This window comes from Callospermophilus lateralis, unplaced genomic scaffold (assembly GCF_048772815.1).
Source record: "Callospermophilus lateralis isolate mCalLat2 unplaced genomic scaffold, mCalLat2.hap1 Scaffold_551, whole genome shotgun sequence".
NCBI classification, from domain to species: Eukaryota; Metazoa; Chordata; class Mammalia; order Rodentia; family Sciuridae; genus Callospermophilus; species Callospermophilus lateralis.
Genome location: NW_027514479.1, coordinates 372237 through 386017, shown reverse-complemented (window position 1 = coordinate 386017; position 13781 = coordinate 372237). Strand labels below are relative to the sequence as shown.

At 38.5% G+C, this 13781-nt stretch overlaps 1 protein-coding gene across 1 annotated transcript in view; it reads right to left on the bottom strand.

Moving 5' to 3' along the window:
- The window catches only part of LOC143388496 (contactin-3), a 307981-nt gene that overhangs the window by 5884 nt on the left and 288316 nt on the right, over positions 1-13781 (bottom strand). Inside the window, 1 exon segment of the mRNA XM_077108341.1 lies at positions 6477-6663. Within this exon segment, the coding sequence (XP_076964456.1) occupies positions 6477-6663 (187 nt within the window).

Sequence of the window (13781 nt, the reverse complement as noted above, 5' to 3'; positions counted from 1 at the left end):
GTGGTTAAATGCCCCAGGGTTCAATCCCTGGTACCAAAAAAACAAAAATAAAACAAAAGGAATGACATCATGACATGTTCTATTACATGGATGAACCTGGAAGACATTATGCTAGAGATAAGCCAATCATACAAAGAAATACTGTGTGATTCTGTTTATATGTGATAACATGGAATAGTAAAATTCAGAGATGGAAAGTAGGATGGCAGTTGCCTGGAGCTGGGGAGGGGAATGGGACCTGGTCTCATGGATGGAGAGCTTCAGTTCTGTGCAGTGGAGAAGGTCTTGACCATCTCACACAGCTGCATCAGTGCCCTTAACCTTATTTTAACCCTATTGCAAATGTGCATTAAAAAATGGCCAAGATGGTAAATTCCAACTTATGAATATAATTCAGTACAATTAAAAATTTTAACACAATCCTAAGATAGTTAACTAGGAAGGGGTGTTATGTGGATTCAAAACAGCTCTGTTTAATTCTGGACCCTGATGACCTTATACTTTTCTACCTGGCATTAGGTGGGGCTGTGAGGCTCCTGCTGCCCCCTCTGGGGAGAGGACGCACCACTCTGCTCCTTGGCATCATGGGGACTTCAGGCTTCATTACTGGATATGCTTTCACCAGTGAAATAAGAGCAAATAAGAAACAGGTGGTTTCAATGAGGGAGTTTTAAGAAAAAATGGAAGGGCGTGGCTGGCCTTTCTTCTTTCTGTTTTTTTTTTTTTTTTTTTAGTGCTGGGAACTGAACTGGCCTTTCTTCTTTCTGCCATGAGACCAGCACATCAGTGAGAGTGGCTGTTCCTAAAGTCTGGGCCATGGAGTAAAGATGGAACAGATCAGGTCTGAATCTCACTCATGATCAACATTTGGTGACTAGTAGGAAAGAGACACTCTTTTAGTTGTAAGCCATTGAGGAGTGGGGACCTGTGGAACTGCACTGAACTGGCCCTATGTGACTGATACGGCCAGTAGGCTATAGAGCTTTGAAGGCGCACTGTGAACTTCAAAGGCACAGAGCAGGTGTGAAGTGGGAATGGGCAGGGGATCTCGACAGCGCATCTCTCCTAGGACTTCTCATTTTACTGTTCTGTGCAGAAACACAACCCAGAATAGGCTGACTCAATTTCAAATGTTTTGGGGCCTAACTTGATGTGTGGTCTGCATTTTGAATATTTTTGGAAATTATTTATCAACAATCATATCCTATAGATTTTTTCCTCTGTCAGTTCAATTTCTATTATTGCAGTATGCTAAGACAGAAAACGTGGCAACAAATGAATTGATTTTGTATAAAGGCAGAATCTCCTAAGATTTGTAGAATAACACTGAGTGGCAGGCTATAAGATTATGTGGATACTTTTAAATGTTACATAACAAAATAGTTTTATCTTGGAGGGTTTTTCTTAGGCCCTCTGGGTTGACTGTCACTCCTCAATATCAGCCCTATCAATTTACTTATTCTGTAAACTCAGCATGCAAAAAGTGGCCACTATGATATTTCTAAGACCGAATAAAGTGAGGAATATAAGACATTCCTACAATAGGAAAATGACTAAATAATTTGTGGGGTGTTATCACAAAAGAATAAGATATAGTACTATGATACAGAGGTAACTAAATACACAGCATAACCTTCAAGAGATGTTTTATGTAAGAGAAATAATCCATGGAACACAAGTCTGGGAGGAAAAGACAAATTATTTTAATAATCTTATTTCTGCACCACAGGATAGTATTGTGGGTGATTTTATTTTCTCCCCCTCCCCACCGCAAATTTTCTATAGTAAATATGTTTTCCTCCATATAATAAAAAATAGAGGTTGTTCATCTGAAGAACATTGTTGTGTGGAGTTTTCAGGGATAATGTCTCCATACTGGTGACTGTACCTGGCATTTCCTTTAAAAATATGGGATTTCAAGAACATATGCTTGCAGAGATTAATTATACAAAACTCAGTATGTTTCTCAGCTCCTTCTCTTGGACACCTGATGGTAATAAGATGACTTTCATGAAAGGGAATGCTGTCAGCAGTAGCTGAAAAATACACTCGGCACGGACTTCCCTTGAGATGATCATCAACATTAGTAAGCAAGCTGCCCAAAAATGTGGCACTGGGCAGAAATCAAGTAATCAAAAGCTACTTTCTGTCCAACAGGGAGAAAGATTCATTTCAGAATCACTTAAAGTATTATAAATGGACTTAAATCTTTGGATCACAGGAAATGGACACCATGTTTTGAATCAGAAACATCTACTTTATGACTCATCCAAAACTCAGAAACTAAGATGCCCACTCTCCCCAGAGTGTTCGGATGATAGAAAACAGTTCCTAACATTCTGGTAGGAATATTGCTACCCTGAAGAGGGAACTAAACTAAACCGATTCCACCAGGAAGAGAAACAGACCTGGAGAGAGTCACTGTTGAACAGATACTCATTGGGCAGCAGCTCTGATTACTTGGGAGAACTCAGGAGTTAAATAATGATCAAACCTGACAATGTCTATGCCTCAAAGAGATGAGACTCCAGCAAGGAGTGGGGGCAGCAATCAGATGACCACATGCAAGATGTGGTATGCACGTGGCTCTAAGTGGTGCCCCAGAACATAGCAGGATAAGGGGATATCAGGAGACGCAGGGCTGCTAATTAAATATGGACTCAGGGGGAACTGAGGACATACTGCAGGGAGGGCCTAAGAGAGGTAGGAGTGTCTCCTGGCCATCTGGACAGCAAAGGTCAAGGCCCCACAGGAAAAGTGAAATGGCAAGTCAGCTCAGGAGAAAATGAGCAGGAACAGGAAGTGGGGATAGATTGTAGAAGACCTTTTTGGGTATTTTAAGGATTTATATAAAGAGTGGCAATCTTTGTAATGTTTTGAATAACCAATAAAAAAAAATAAATGAGTGGATGGAAAGGGACTGGAGAGGTCTGAGCAACAGTGTGACACCTTTAGGATCACTCTGACCCAGGGCAGAACATCTCTGGTAGATTCTCAGCAAATTTAAAGTCAGATACTGCATCCATTGTAGGGTATGAGAGAAAGAGCGTTAATGACGACTGGGATCCGCTGGCCCAAGGGACTGAAATAATGGGAGTTGCTTTTGCTGAAATTGTAGAAGATACAGGTTTGTAATGGCTGGGAGTGCAATCGAGAGCTCAATTTAAGAAATGTTTAATTTGAGTTCTTATTAGATAATTCTTGAGGATGTCGAGGGCCTGGATCCATCCACATTGACAACCACAGTTACCTCTTGAATTTTCGGTTATGCAAAGCAAAATATTGGTCCTACAGATTCTTTCTTGTGAATTCTGGATGTAAAACTCTGACAAAGTCTCCTTTTAGAAAGTAATGACATTTCTCCATTTTGAAGCCATCTGCCACTATTCCTCATCAGCCTCACTGACGATGATGTTGTCAAGAGCTCACTCTCTGGGTTGCATGTGACAGAAACACAACTTAGATTACTTCAAGAGGCTAATCAATGTTAACTTAAAAATGCTTTTAAAAAGCCCAAGTATTTGGATATCAAAAAAATTAAGTGTTTAATGGAAGCTACAGTAGTATCCTTGAGAATCCTTGTGTTATTTTACGTTAATCAGAAATATCACCTATGCTCTGTGCTGATATAAGCCTTGCATATAGAATTCCAGGATTCTGAGTAGGTGATAATCGCGCTTTGGAAGCAAGGTGGTAAAAGGCTGCAGTGTGTGTTCCGAATTTGCAATGTGCTGACAAGAAGAAGCTCATCCGATTAATGGTAGTACTTCCAGGTTGACCTAGGTTTTGAGGATTCATCCACTCAGCCAGCCTTTCCACAGATAATGAGTGCTAGGTTTGGACTGGTGAGTGAGTTTGGAAGGACTCTTTCCCTTCAAGGGTGACATATCAAAGGGGGAGAAAGAGAGCACGTAAAAAACAAATGCCATCTTAGTTCTTTATGAACCAGGGATACAGATCATTTTCTTCCTAGTAATATTCACAAGCGCATTACTATAATTCTTAAACAGGATTCAGAGCTGGACCCTGTCAAAGGTTAGGTTGATTAGTAGGAATAGTTTTAAAAGAGTCAGTTTTACTTCTACTTTGGCACATGTTTGAACAATTGTTAACATAAAATTTAAAAATTAAATGTACCATTTAATATGCCCAGGGGTTTTAATGATCTTTTATGGATTTCCCACACATTGTAGCAAACTTTTCCTTAATAACATCTGCAGGTCACCATGTAGAGTGTAGGCAAATTGAAGCACCAGGAGGGCATAATTTTGAAGAGATTTTATTCAGTTGTTGAAATTCCTATCAGAGGACTGATCTATCAGCACAGAAACCCTGTCTATCTGTGATTACCTTACCCAGCTCCTAAGCACAGAGCAAACTCAAAATAGATACTAGCACCACATGAGTCATGAATATTTTAATTATATGGTTAGAGGAGTGCTTAAGAGCATTTCTGGGTCTGTATGGCTGTCCTGCCACGTTCTCTGCTTTTTCTGTAAAGTCATCTAGCTCTATGTGCCACAGCCCTTTCATCTCTAGAGTGAGGATCCTCACCACTTCCAGGCCATGCAGTCGCTGTGAAAATTAAGAATCAATACAGGAAAAGTACTTGGAACTGTGACTGGAAATTGCTCACTAAGTATTAGTCATTCATAGTATAATTATCATTATCACTGTTATGGACAAATTTGTACTTTAAATTGGTTATTTATATGGTATATCTAAATTATAAAAGGTTTTTTCCTTCTTCTTGCAATTTTACTTCATTCATTGTATGTTATTGTTACATTCTCACTAACTTATAATCGGCCTCTTCCTTTGTGAACTGTCTTCCCAATTCACTGTTTTTCACCAATTCCATCATGACATTAAACCATCTTGTGCGACCATATTTCCCAATGAGTAATCACATCGATTATCAAGTCTGAAGAAAGAGCTCAACAAAGCTGTCTGCATACATCTTCACAATCAGAATTTCAATATATAAATAATGGTGTATTTATATGTTTTACTAATTCAGAACTGTTACTGGGAAAGACAAACATATTTAGTAAAAAGTTGTAAATACAGAACGTTTTCAGTGTACGTATTTCCAAGCCAATGTTCTCCTTTTTTCTAAGAGCAGCCACATGATATGCATGATATTGGTTAGTCTTCCCTCATGATCAGGCAAGGATAATGTTCAACTGCCATAGGAGCTGCTGCTTGTGAAGGTACTAAAATGTTTTGTTGCTAAACTTTTGCTCTGTGATATTTATTATGCTGGTAAGCTACCAGCCATGCTCTTTCCCGCCTTATACATAATGCAAAGATAAATGTGCAAACTTCCCTGATAAAATTGATGCTTATCAATTAACATCTAAAGCAGTAGGATTATGTTTATATATATTTTAAACTATCAATAACAATGCTGGCCCATTATATCCAACTTCATGTAATTAAAGTTGTTAGACATTTTAGCCAGTAAATGTATGCTTTCAAATAAATTTGGAAATAACATATGAATGCAGGAGTGGACTAATGAAATTGGTGACAAAACATAATCACTGCCTCACTCCTTTGTAAAATCAGTTAAGCAGATAAATTTACTAGAGTAAATTTTGAAAATTAAATTAAGGAAATGGTTTTCTGCAAGCAGAAATATTAATGTGCTAAAATCCCCTAATTTCTTCCCTCCCCTTTCTTATCACCTGTAGAATGAAAATAAGAAGGAACTGAACATGGATGGCTTGGCTCATGAATGCTCTCAGTCATTTTTGGCTATAAAAGAATAAACAGCACAACTCAGATGGGTGTGCTGTGATAGAGCAGCAATGAGACACCACGATCAGCTGGGCATCATGAGAACATTTCAACTGAAATTTCCGTGGGACACTCCAAAATGTAAACTGATGATTTCTCATAGGCTACTTAAATCATAACTGCTCCTTACTGCAGGTGAGTTTTACCTGTGAACACACAGTCAACAGAAACTCAGCTTTGAAGGTGACACAGCTATCTCTGCTTCAGTTTTCAAAGTATCAATATCTACGTGTGCACCAGAATCTCCTGAGCATTACCTGTTAAAGTATATTGCCATCTTTTGAATAATGTGAGAAAGAAAATTAAAGAGCGAAAAAAATACCACTTCCAAGTCGTTGCTATTAAACTTATTTCTGCTTATCAATAACACCCAAGATTTGGGGGAACTAAAATTTAATGGAAATGAACCCATTGAAATGCATCCCATTTAAAAAGAACAGTGCACCATAAGATTTTTCAAAAGGTGCTTATTCATTTTCATATGGAGCCTCCATTTAAATATTTAGGGCTATCATGAAGACTAGACTATGTGGGGCTTGAGTAAGGGTTTGGACCAGGTTTATATCACTCAGTGGGATTAATGACCTGACTAGTCCACTGAAAATGTTGAAGGATGCCATGATTTTTAATACAGACTATTTTCCTAGATATTCAAAAGGTGGGAAAATACATACGGGTTTTCTTGGTGGTCGGGTTAACTGTGGCACTGAAGGGGCCGGTGCCTGCACTGTTGTATGCCCGGACAGCCGCGTAATAGGCAAGGTTGCTCTTCAGTCCCCGGAGCCTGGCTGAGGTCTCGTTTCCGGCCACTCTCACCTTGCTTGAGGACTCCTGCTCTTCCCCACTGACGCAGTACCGCACCTGGTGAGGAAGATGCACCAGATGAGAAGGCTGGACCCAGCACCACCTTCCTCATTCTGTGGTTTTCATTAAAATGAGGACTGCGATTTACTTTCTTCTTTATTTGACAAATACTTCCAGAGGATCTACTGTGTGCCAGGTGCTGCATTAGGCTCTGTGGCACAGCAGTGTACACACAGGAAAGGAACCCTAGGAGGAGAATGAGGACAAACATGTACACAGACAGAGCAGATAAATTTAGAGTGTTGAGCATGATCAGACTACGATATCACAGTGGGAGAAGGAAGGGGAAATCTGCCTGCCTTCTCAACTCTTAACCAACTGAGCCCAAGGTCAAGGCCAGAACACTGGCAGAAAGGCATGAACTCTATGGACAGCTGAGGTTCCTTCCTGGAAGAAAGTGAACTGTCAGAGGAAAACATTATTAGATTGAATGTCCTGCAGTGCCAGCCACTGTCAGGTGACTAACAGTGCACACAGAGCTGCACCAGAGGGAGTAAAAGCAGTTAAAAGGGCTTATTTTCAATAGGAATGGGCATTAAAATATTTTTCATATATTTCATTATCCTGGGCCACGCAAAGTGACCTTAGACATACCAGGACATATAAAGAACTCAAAATACTTAACACCAACCAACCAACCAATCAATAAATGGGCTAAGGACCTGAATAGACACTTCTCAGAAGAAGATATACATTCAATCAACAAATATAGGAAAAAATGTTCAACATGTCTTGTAATTAGAGAAATGCAAATCAAAACTACTCTAAGATTTCATCTTACTCCAGTCAGAATGGCAGCTATTAAGAATACAGAAAACAATAGTGTTGGCAAGGATGTGGGGGAAAAAACACACTCATACATTGCTGGTGGGACTACAAGTTGGTGCAACCCATCTGGAAAGCAGTATGGAGATTCCTTAGAAAATGTGGAATGAAACCACCATTTGACCCAACTATCCCACTCCTTGGTTTATACCCAAAGGACTTAAAAACAGCATACTATAGGGACACAGCCATATCAATGTTTATAGCAGCACAATTCATAATAGCTAAATTGTGAAACCAAACCAGATTCCCTTCAATATATGAATGAATAAAGAAACTGTGGTATATATATCCAATGGAATATTACACAACATTAACAGAGAATAAAATTGTGGCATTTGCAGGTAACTGGATGGAGTTGGAGAATATCATGCTAAGTGAGGTAAGCCAATCCCCAAAAGCTAAGGGTAAATGTTCTAATAAGTGGATTCTGATCCATAACAGGGAGGGAGAGGCATGGGAAAAATGGAGGAACTTTGGTCCTGCAAAGGGGAGAGAGAGTAGGGATGGTGCATGGGGGCAGGAAAGATGGTGGAATGAGATGGACATCATTACCCTAGGTACATGTACGACTGCACATATGATGTGATGCTACATGGTGTACAACCAGAGAAATGAAAAGTTGTGCTGCAATTGTGAACAATGAATCAAAATGCCTTTTGCTGTCATTTATACCTGATTAAAATAAATTAATTAATTAAGAGAAAGATATACAAACATATGGTGAAAAAATATGAATATAAGAGAATATTTGCTGAAGGGAGGAAAAAGGTAGAGAATAAAATAAAAATACATTCTTAAGTACTTACAATTCACATTATAAAGTATTTTACTATAAAATTTTGTGTGCTTTCTTTTTTTGAACATACAGATTGTCTATAAGTAAACAAAGTAAATACAAAAATTTATGCAAATAAATGATTTAGGAAAGTTTACATATTCTTTGTGTAGATAAGACCTGGTATTACTATCTGCTGATCTAAAGCAGGGGCCACATAGTAAACACAACAGCAGATCTACTAGGTTCTCACAAGGGCTTAAGCATATTTTTTACTTTTATAAATATAGACAATCTCTGTTCGCTCATTCTTTCTTCTTCTCCTTCTCCTCCTCCTCCTCCTCCTCCTCCTCCTCCTCCTCCTCCTCCTTCTTCTTCTTCTTCTTCTTCTTCTTCTTCTTCTTCTTCTTCTTCTTCTTCTTTTTGGTGTTGGGAATTGAACTCAGGGACACTCAACCAGTGAGCCACATCCCAAGCCCTATTTTGTATTTTATTTAGAGACCGGGTCTCACTAAGTTGCCACGTGCCTTGTGGTCCCTAAGTCTGGCTCTGAACTGGCGATCCTCCTGCCTCAGCCTCCCGAGCTGCTGGGACTACAGGTGTGCCCACCACACCCAGCTCTACTCTCTTCATTGCAGTATATGGCCACCTTGTTCTGGCCTTTATGTTTTACTGTTGAAGGCAAAATATAAAAATAGGAAATAATTATTATAACTTATACAACTAAAAAGCAATTTGAGCTCAATGAAACTGGCAATAATTGCTTCTGAGTGCACAGAATGTTGGAAACGGTAAAGGCTTGTGACCACAAGAAACAAAAACAAAAACTTAAAGACTAAGTACATAGCTCAGTGGCCAAAAAGGAAAAAAAGAAGAAAGAAAAAGGAAAGGAAAGAAGGCTTACGGGACTGGGAAGCTGGACATAGGACAGAGCAGATTTTTAATAATGGAGCTACTCAGCTTTGCCTGATTGGAGGAGGATAGACTTTCTATTTAATTAATTAATTAATTAATTTTAAAAAAGCAGAGTTCTAATTTTCATGTAAAATGTCCTAAATTTAGGGTTGACTCAAAACCAATACTGTGTTGATAAAACAAAATGTGCTTATGGGCCACAGCTGATTACAAGTGTCAATCCTCTGTACAAAACACACTACAACTTATTCTCTCTTAAAACACCACTGGGTGAGTGTTAAGGCCCTAAATGATAAGTGAAAGCAAATTATATATTGTGCTAGATCAAATTCTCCCTATGTATGTGCACATGGAAGGATATGTACCCTTATATTCACACAAAATGCTGATCTATGGATGCCTTTATGTGAATTTCTCTCAGAGAAGGGTTATTAGTTTTAATAAGAATCTCAAAGGGAGGATGTGAGCCCAAACAAGTAGCATTGAAAAGGATACATGGTTTCTTTTCTAATGCCATAGCCAAATAGCCTGTTAATGGATACTAAAAGCTTTTATATATGGTAGACTCACCAAGAGAAAACACTGTGTGTTGTTAGGTCTAGATGAGCCGTAAATGATAAGAAGATTTCCCTGCTCCTAAGAGCATTGTCTAGTTATTAACTAAGAATGATACAGATCAATAATTATAATAAAATGTACCAGACACAAAACCTGAAGCTTGGGATACAGAATAGACGGGGGTAGCATATAAATATGACTGTAAGACGGCAGCAGGGAGGATTCAGGTGGTAAAATCAGGACCGCCCAAGCTTCCCTCCCCTGTCAGGTTCCAGTGTCAGGGTTGTTCCTTTTCTGACATATCAAACTGGTTGAACACAAGTTGCCTAAGAAAATGTTCTTAGGAGGCTGATTTAAAGAAGACATAAAAATAATTTATAATTGGTAATGTGGAATCTCTTTTTGTAAATCCGTTTATAGAAAGTACTTGAAAGTTCTTGATAGCGGCCTGTTTTAAAGTACTTTAACCAATCTCCACGCATCAGAAGGAGAGCTTTATTTTTAGATCTTAGTTGCTGAGAGGTATTAGAAACATTTAGACACAGAGAAAAATTGTGACAAAGTTGAACATGATACTAGTTAGTGAAGACTGATTATATAATCTTTTTAAACAGCTTTCCTTAAAGAGCTGAATAAATATTCATGTAACTAAAACATAAGGAAACAGAGACGTGCCACTAATATTGCCAATTTTCTGAAAGAATTCCATTATGTTCCAAGAAATTTTGTTCAAAAATGCTTCTATAGTGCTAGATCATTTTTTTAATAAGGTGGAATAGTTAAGAAAGAAATAAGAAAGACAAATATCCCATTTTCCTCTCAGTTGTGTTCTGGATTTAAATAATAAAAGTACTCCAACTGAGAGAAGAGAATATTTCTATGCTAGTTTGGATTTTTATGGGCACAATCACAATACAGGAATGGGAAAGGAAAGATGTCTATGTTGGAGGAACAAACTTTGAAAATGTAATTGTGCAGAAAAGGGTGAATATAAAGTTGACAGAATATGAAGGTGGCATCTACAAAGGATGATCAGAGAGACACACATTACCAAGACACACCCTGTTAATAAAACACAAGACACACCCTGTTAATAAAAAAGCCAGTGTAGATACGACTAGAGGCAGGGCAGCTAAATACACTGATGAGTAATGGATTATAAAATAACTATACCTAAAATGTCCAAGTCTGTTTGACAAGAGATTGAATCTATTATGTAAGAATAGGAGATAAAGAAAAGAGATCAGCCCAATTTGAAAAACAATAAGTAGGACTTGTAGACCTGCAAAAATGCAATGATTAAAAAATTAAGGAAATCAGTAATAAGAGTAAAGCTATAGACTGATAGTGGAAGGGTGAATTAATGAGCCCAGGACATAGCCTGAACAAAGAAATGAAAATTACCAAAGCAAAGCTGTGGCATTGAGAACAGAATGCAAAGTTTCAAACAGAGTTCCCAAAGGAGAGATAAAGGAAAAGGCAACGCTCAGAGGAAAAAATGGCTGAGATCTTTCCAGAGCTGAAGATATGAGCATTTTCATGGTGCAAACTCTGAATTTAGTGAGGGAACAATAAAAGGCACAGGAGAGGTTGGTTAAGACTGCCTTAGGTTCTCAACCATGCTTCATCCCTAAGAATCTAAGGGATCCAGTCTGCTCCTCTGAGCCATTCCTGAGCCCCTGAGTTGGGGTTTACAGGTGAGGCTGGGGCCTTGGAGGGAAGGACCTCATTTCCTGACAGAGTAGACAGCAATAATGCAGGTCGTGATGGGCAGGGGCCTCTAGGTTCTGGTCATTACTGCTGACAGCAGACATGTACACACAGCTGTCCCCCTGATCCATGGGTTTTCCCTCTGTGGTCTCAGCTGCCCTCTTTCAAAAACAGGCAATAAGGGTAACAACATACACAAAGATACTTTGAGAGACTACTTTCATAAAATCTTTACTATGGTATATTGTTATAATTGTTCTATTTTATTATTAATTATTGCCATTAATCTCTTTATTGTGCCAAATTTACAAGTTGAACTTTACTGTTTGTGGTTTCAGGCAACCACTGGAGTTCCTGGACCATGTCTCCTATGGATGAGTGGTGGCTAGGGATAGAACCCTCCATATTGTGGAATTACTAAATGACTTAAACGGCTTCACTCTTAACAGTTTAAAAATGTTTCCTTCCTCTGACCATGGAGATCTACCAAACTCAGTATTCAAGTTCTCAAATTTTCTGCATCTATAAACACTGGTAATTCAATTTTCTGATGAGATAATATGGTATTTTTTTCCTTCAGAAAAATAAAACCAGTTCACAAGTCAATATATTTTTATCTGGATGAATAAACAGAAACAAACTTGAAGAATGTCAAAACTAAAAATATAATTTCAGTTTCTGTGAGTAATTTGGTTATTCCCAAAACTAATGTTCCTGCTCCAAGTACTCCTTAATATCACTGCATCAGATCTTTCATTTAATTTAAACATATAATGAAATATAGCTTATAAAACTAATGTATTTAAAAGTAGAACCTTTTTTTAGGCTTGAAGGAAACAGGTGTTAAGTTGGAAAAGCTCTTTTAATAGACTAAAATAATTTTATGTGTATTTACAGATTTCTAGAGAGATGAACACTTTAACTTAGCTATTAGATTGGGCACATTTAAATCAGCAGAAGCCAGAGGGGGAAATGCATTTGAATGTCTTTTAGGGAGATAAGTCCAGGTCTGTCCTCCTCTGCTTTCAGCCCGGGGAGAGGTATTTTGTACGTCCTTGCCCTCTGACTTCTCTTTGGGTTTAATCAGCAGGACTCAGGAGAGACTGGGATGTTTTCTCCCCACCATTTATAGTGCTGTGCCAGGGTTTAGTAGGGACCTTCTAACAAAGAACATAGCAGCACATGGGCAGTGAGGGTCATTCCCAGAATCCCCCACACAGAGTGAAGCCTGCTACACACTGGACCCTCTCCTCTCTGCTTGTCTCCATGGTATTGGAAACCACTCCTGCTGTATCACCGAGCCTCTGTCCCTCCCAAAGTCTGCCTTTTATTCACCTAAACACATTTTACTTTTTTGATATTGATGTAAGAATATCTCAACTGTCTGTACCCAATTTTCCTATGTACATTCAACTCATGCCACAGTGAATTGAATTCACTGCAAGACAGCAGGAGATGAGACCCCGGGCACATAGCTTTTCTTCAAGTGGAATTTTCATATCCTCAAAAGAAAAAAAAAAAGGTACTCAAATATTTAACATCTTTTTCTATTCTGATTAAAAATCAGGCCCTGTGCACATTCCATACAGTTGTGGGAACAGGAGGCTGGAGGAAGGCATCTAGAAAGTTTGGTTTGGCATTCTGATATATTACATTTCTTAAGTTCCTCTGCCACACATAAAAAATAATCCTATGCGGTTCCCCCCAAATATGCAGCTCTTATTATTTTGCAAATGTTGACTTGTTTCATTTGCTTATTAAATTTGTTCTTCCCAAGGTTTATTCTTTCTTAATGTTTACTTTTATTAACATGTAGTAATGGTACATATTTAGGGAGTACAGCGTAATACTCTAATGCCTGCGTGTACCTCACATAGGTCAATCAGAGTAATTATCTTTTCCATCTTGTTATCATTTCTTTTTGTTTGGAACCTTGGAGTTCTTCATAGAAACAGTGAAGAGATTATTGTGAACTAGAGTTTATTTTTTCTAAGCACAAAAGGACTTTAAAGCCATGGTATATTCCAGGCAGGAACTCTAGCGCTCTCTCCTCTTGGTGCCCACTTTCCATGAACTTAATGGCTCTGGATCCTCTTTTGTGGGTCTGCCTCTCTTATTCCTATCCAGAAGGGCACCAGGAAAGATCTGAGCCTGAATTTAAAGGCACAGCAGATGAAATAAATTGGAGTCTAGGGAAATGAGCTCAACTACTGGTTGGTCAAATCAGAAAGAAAATTAGTCTAGATGCTAATGATGATGTGTGCTCAGCATGTTGCGAGGCACACGATCAACTCACGCCAAGATGAGAGAAAGGTAGGAGATATTAACG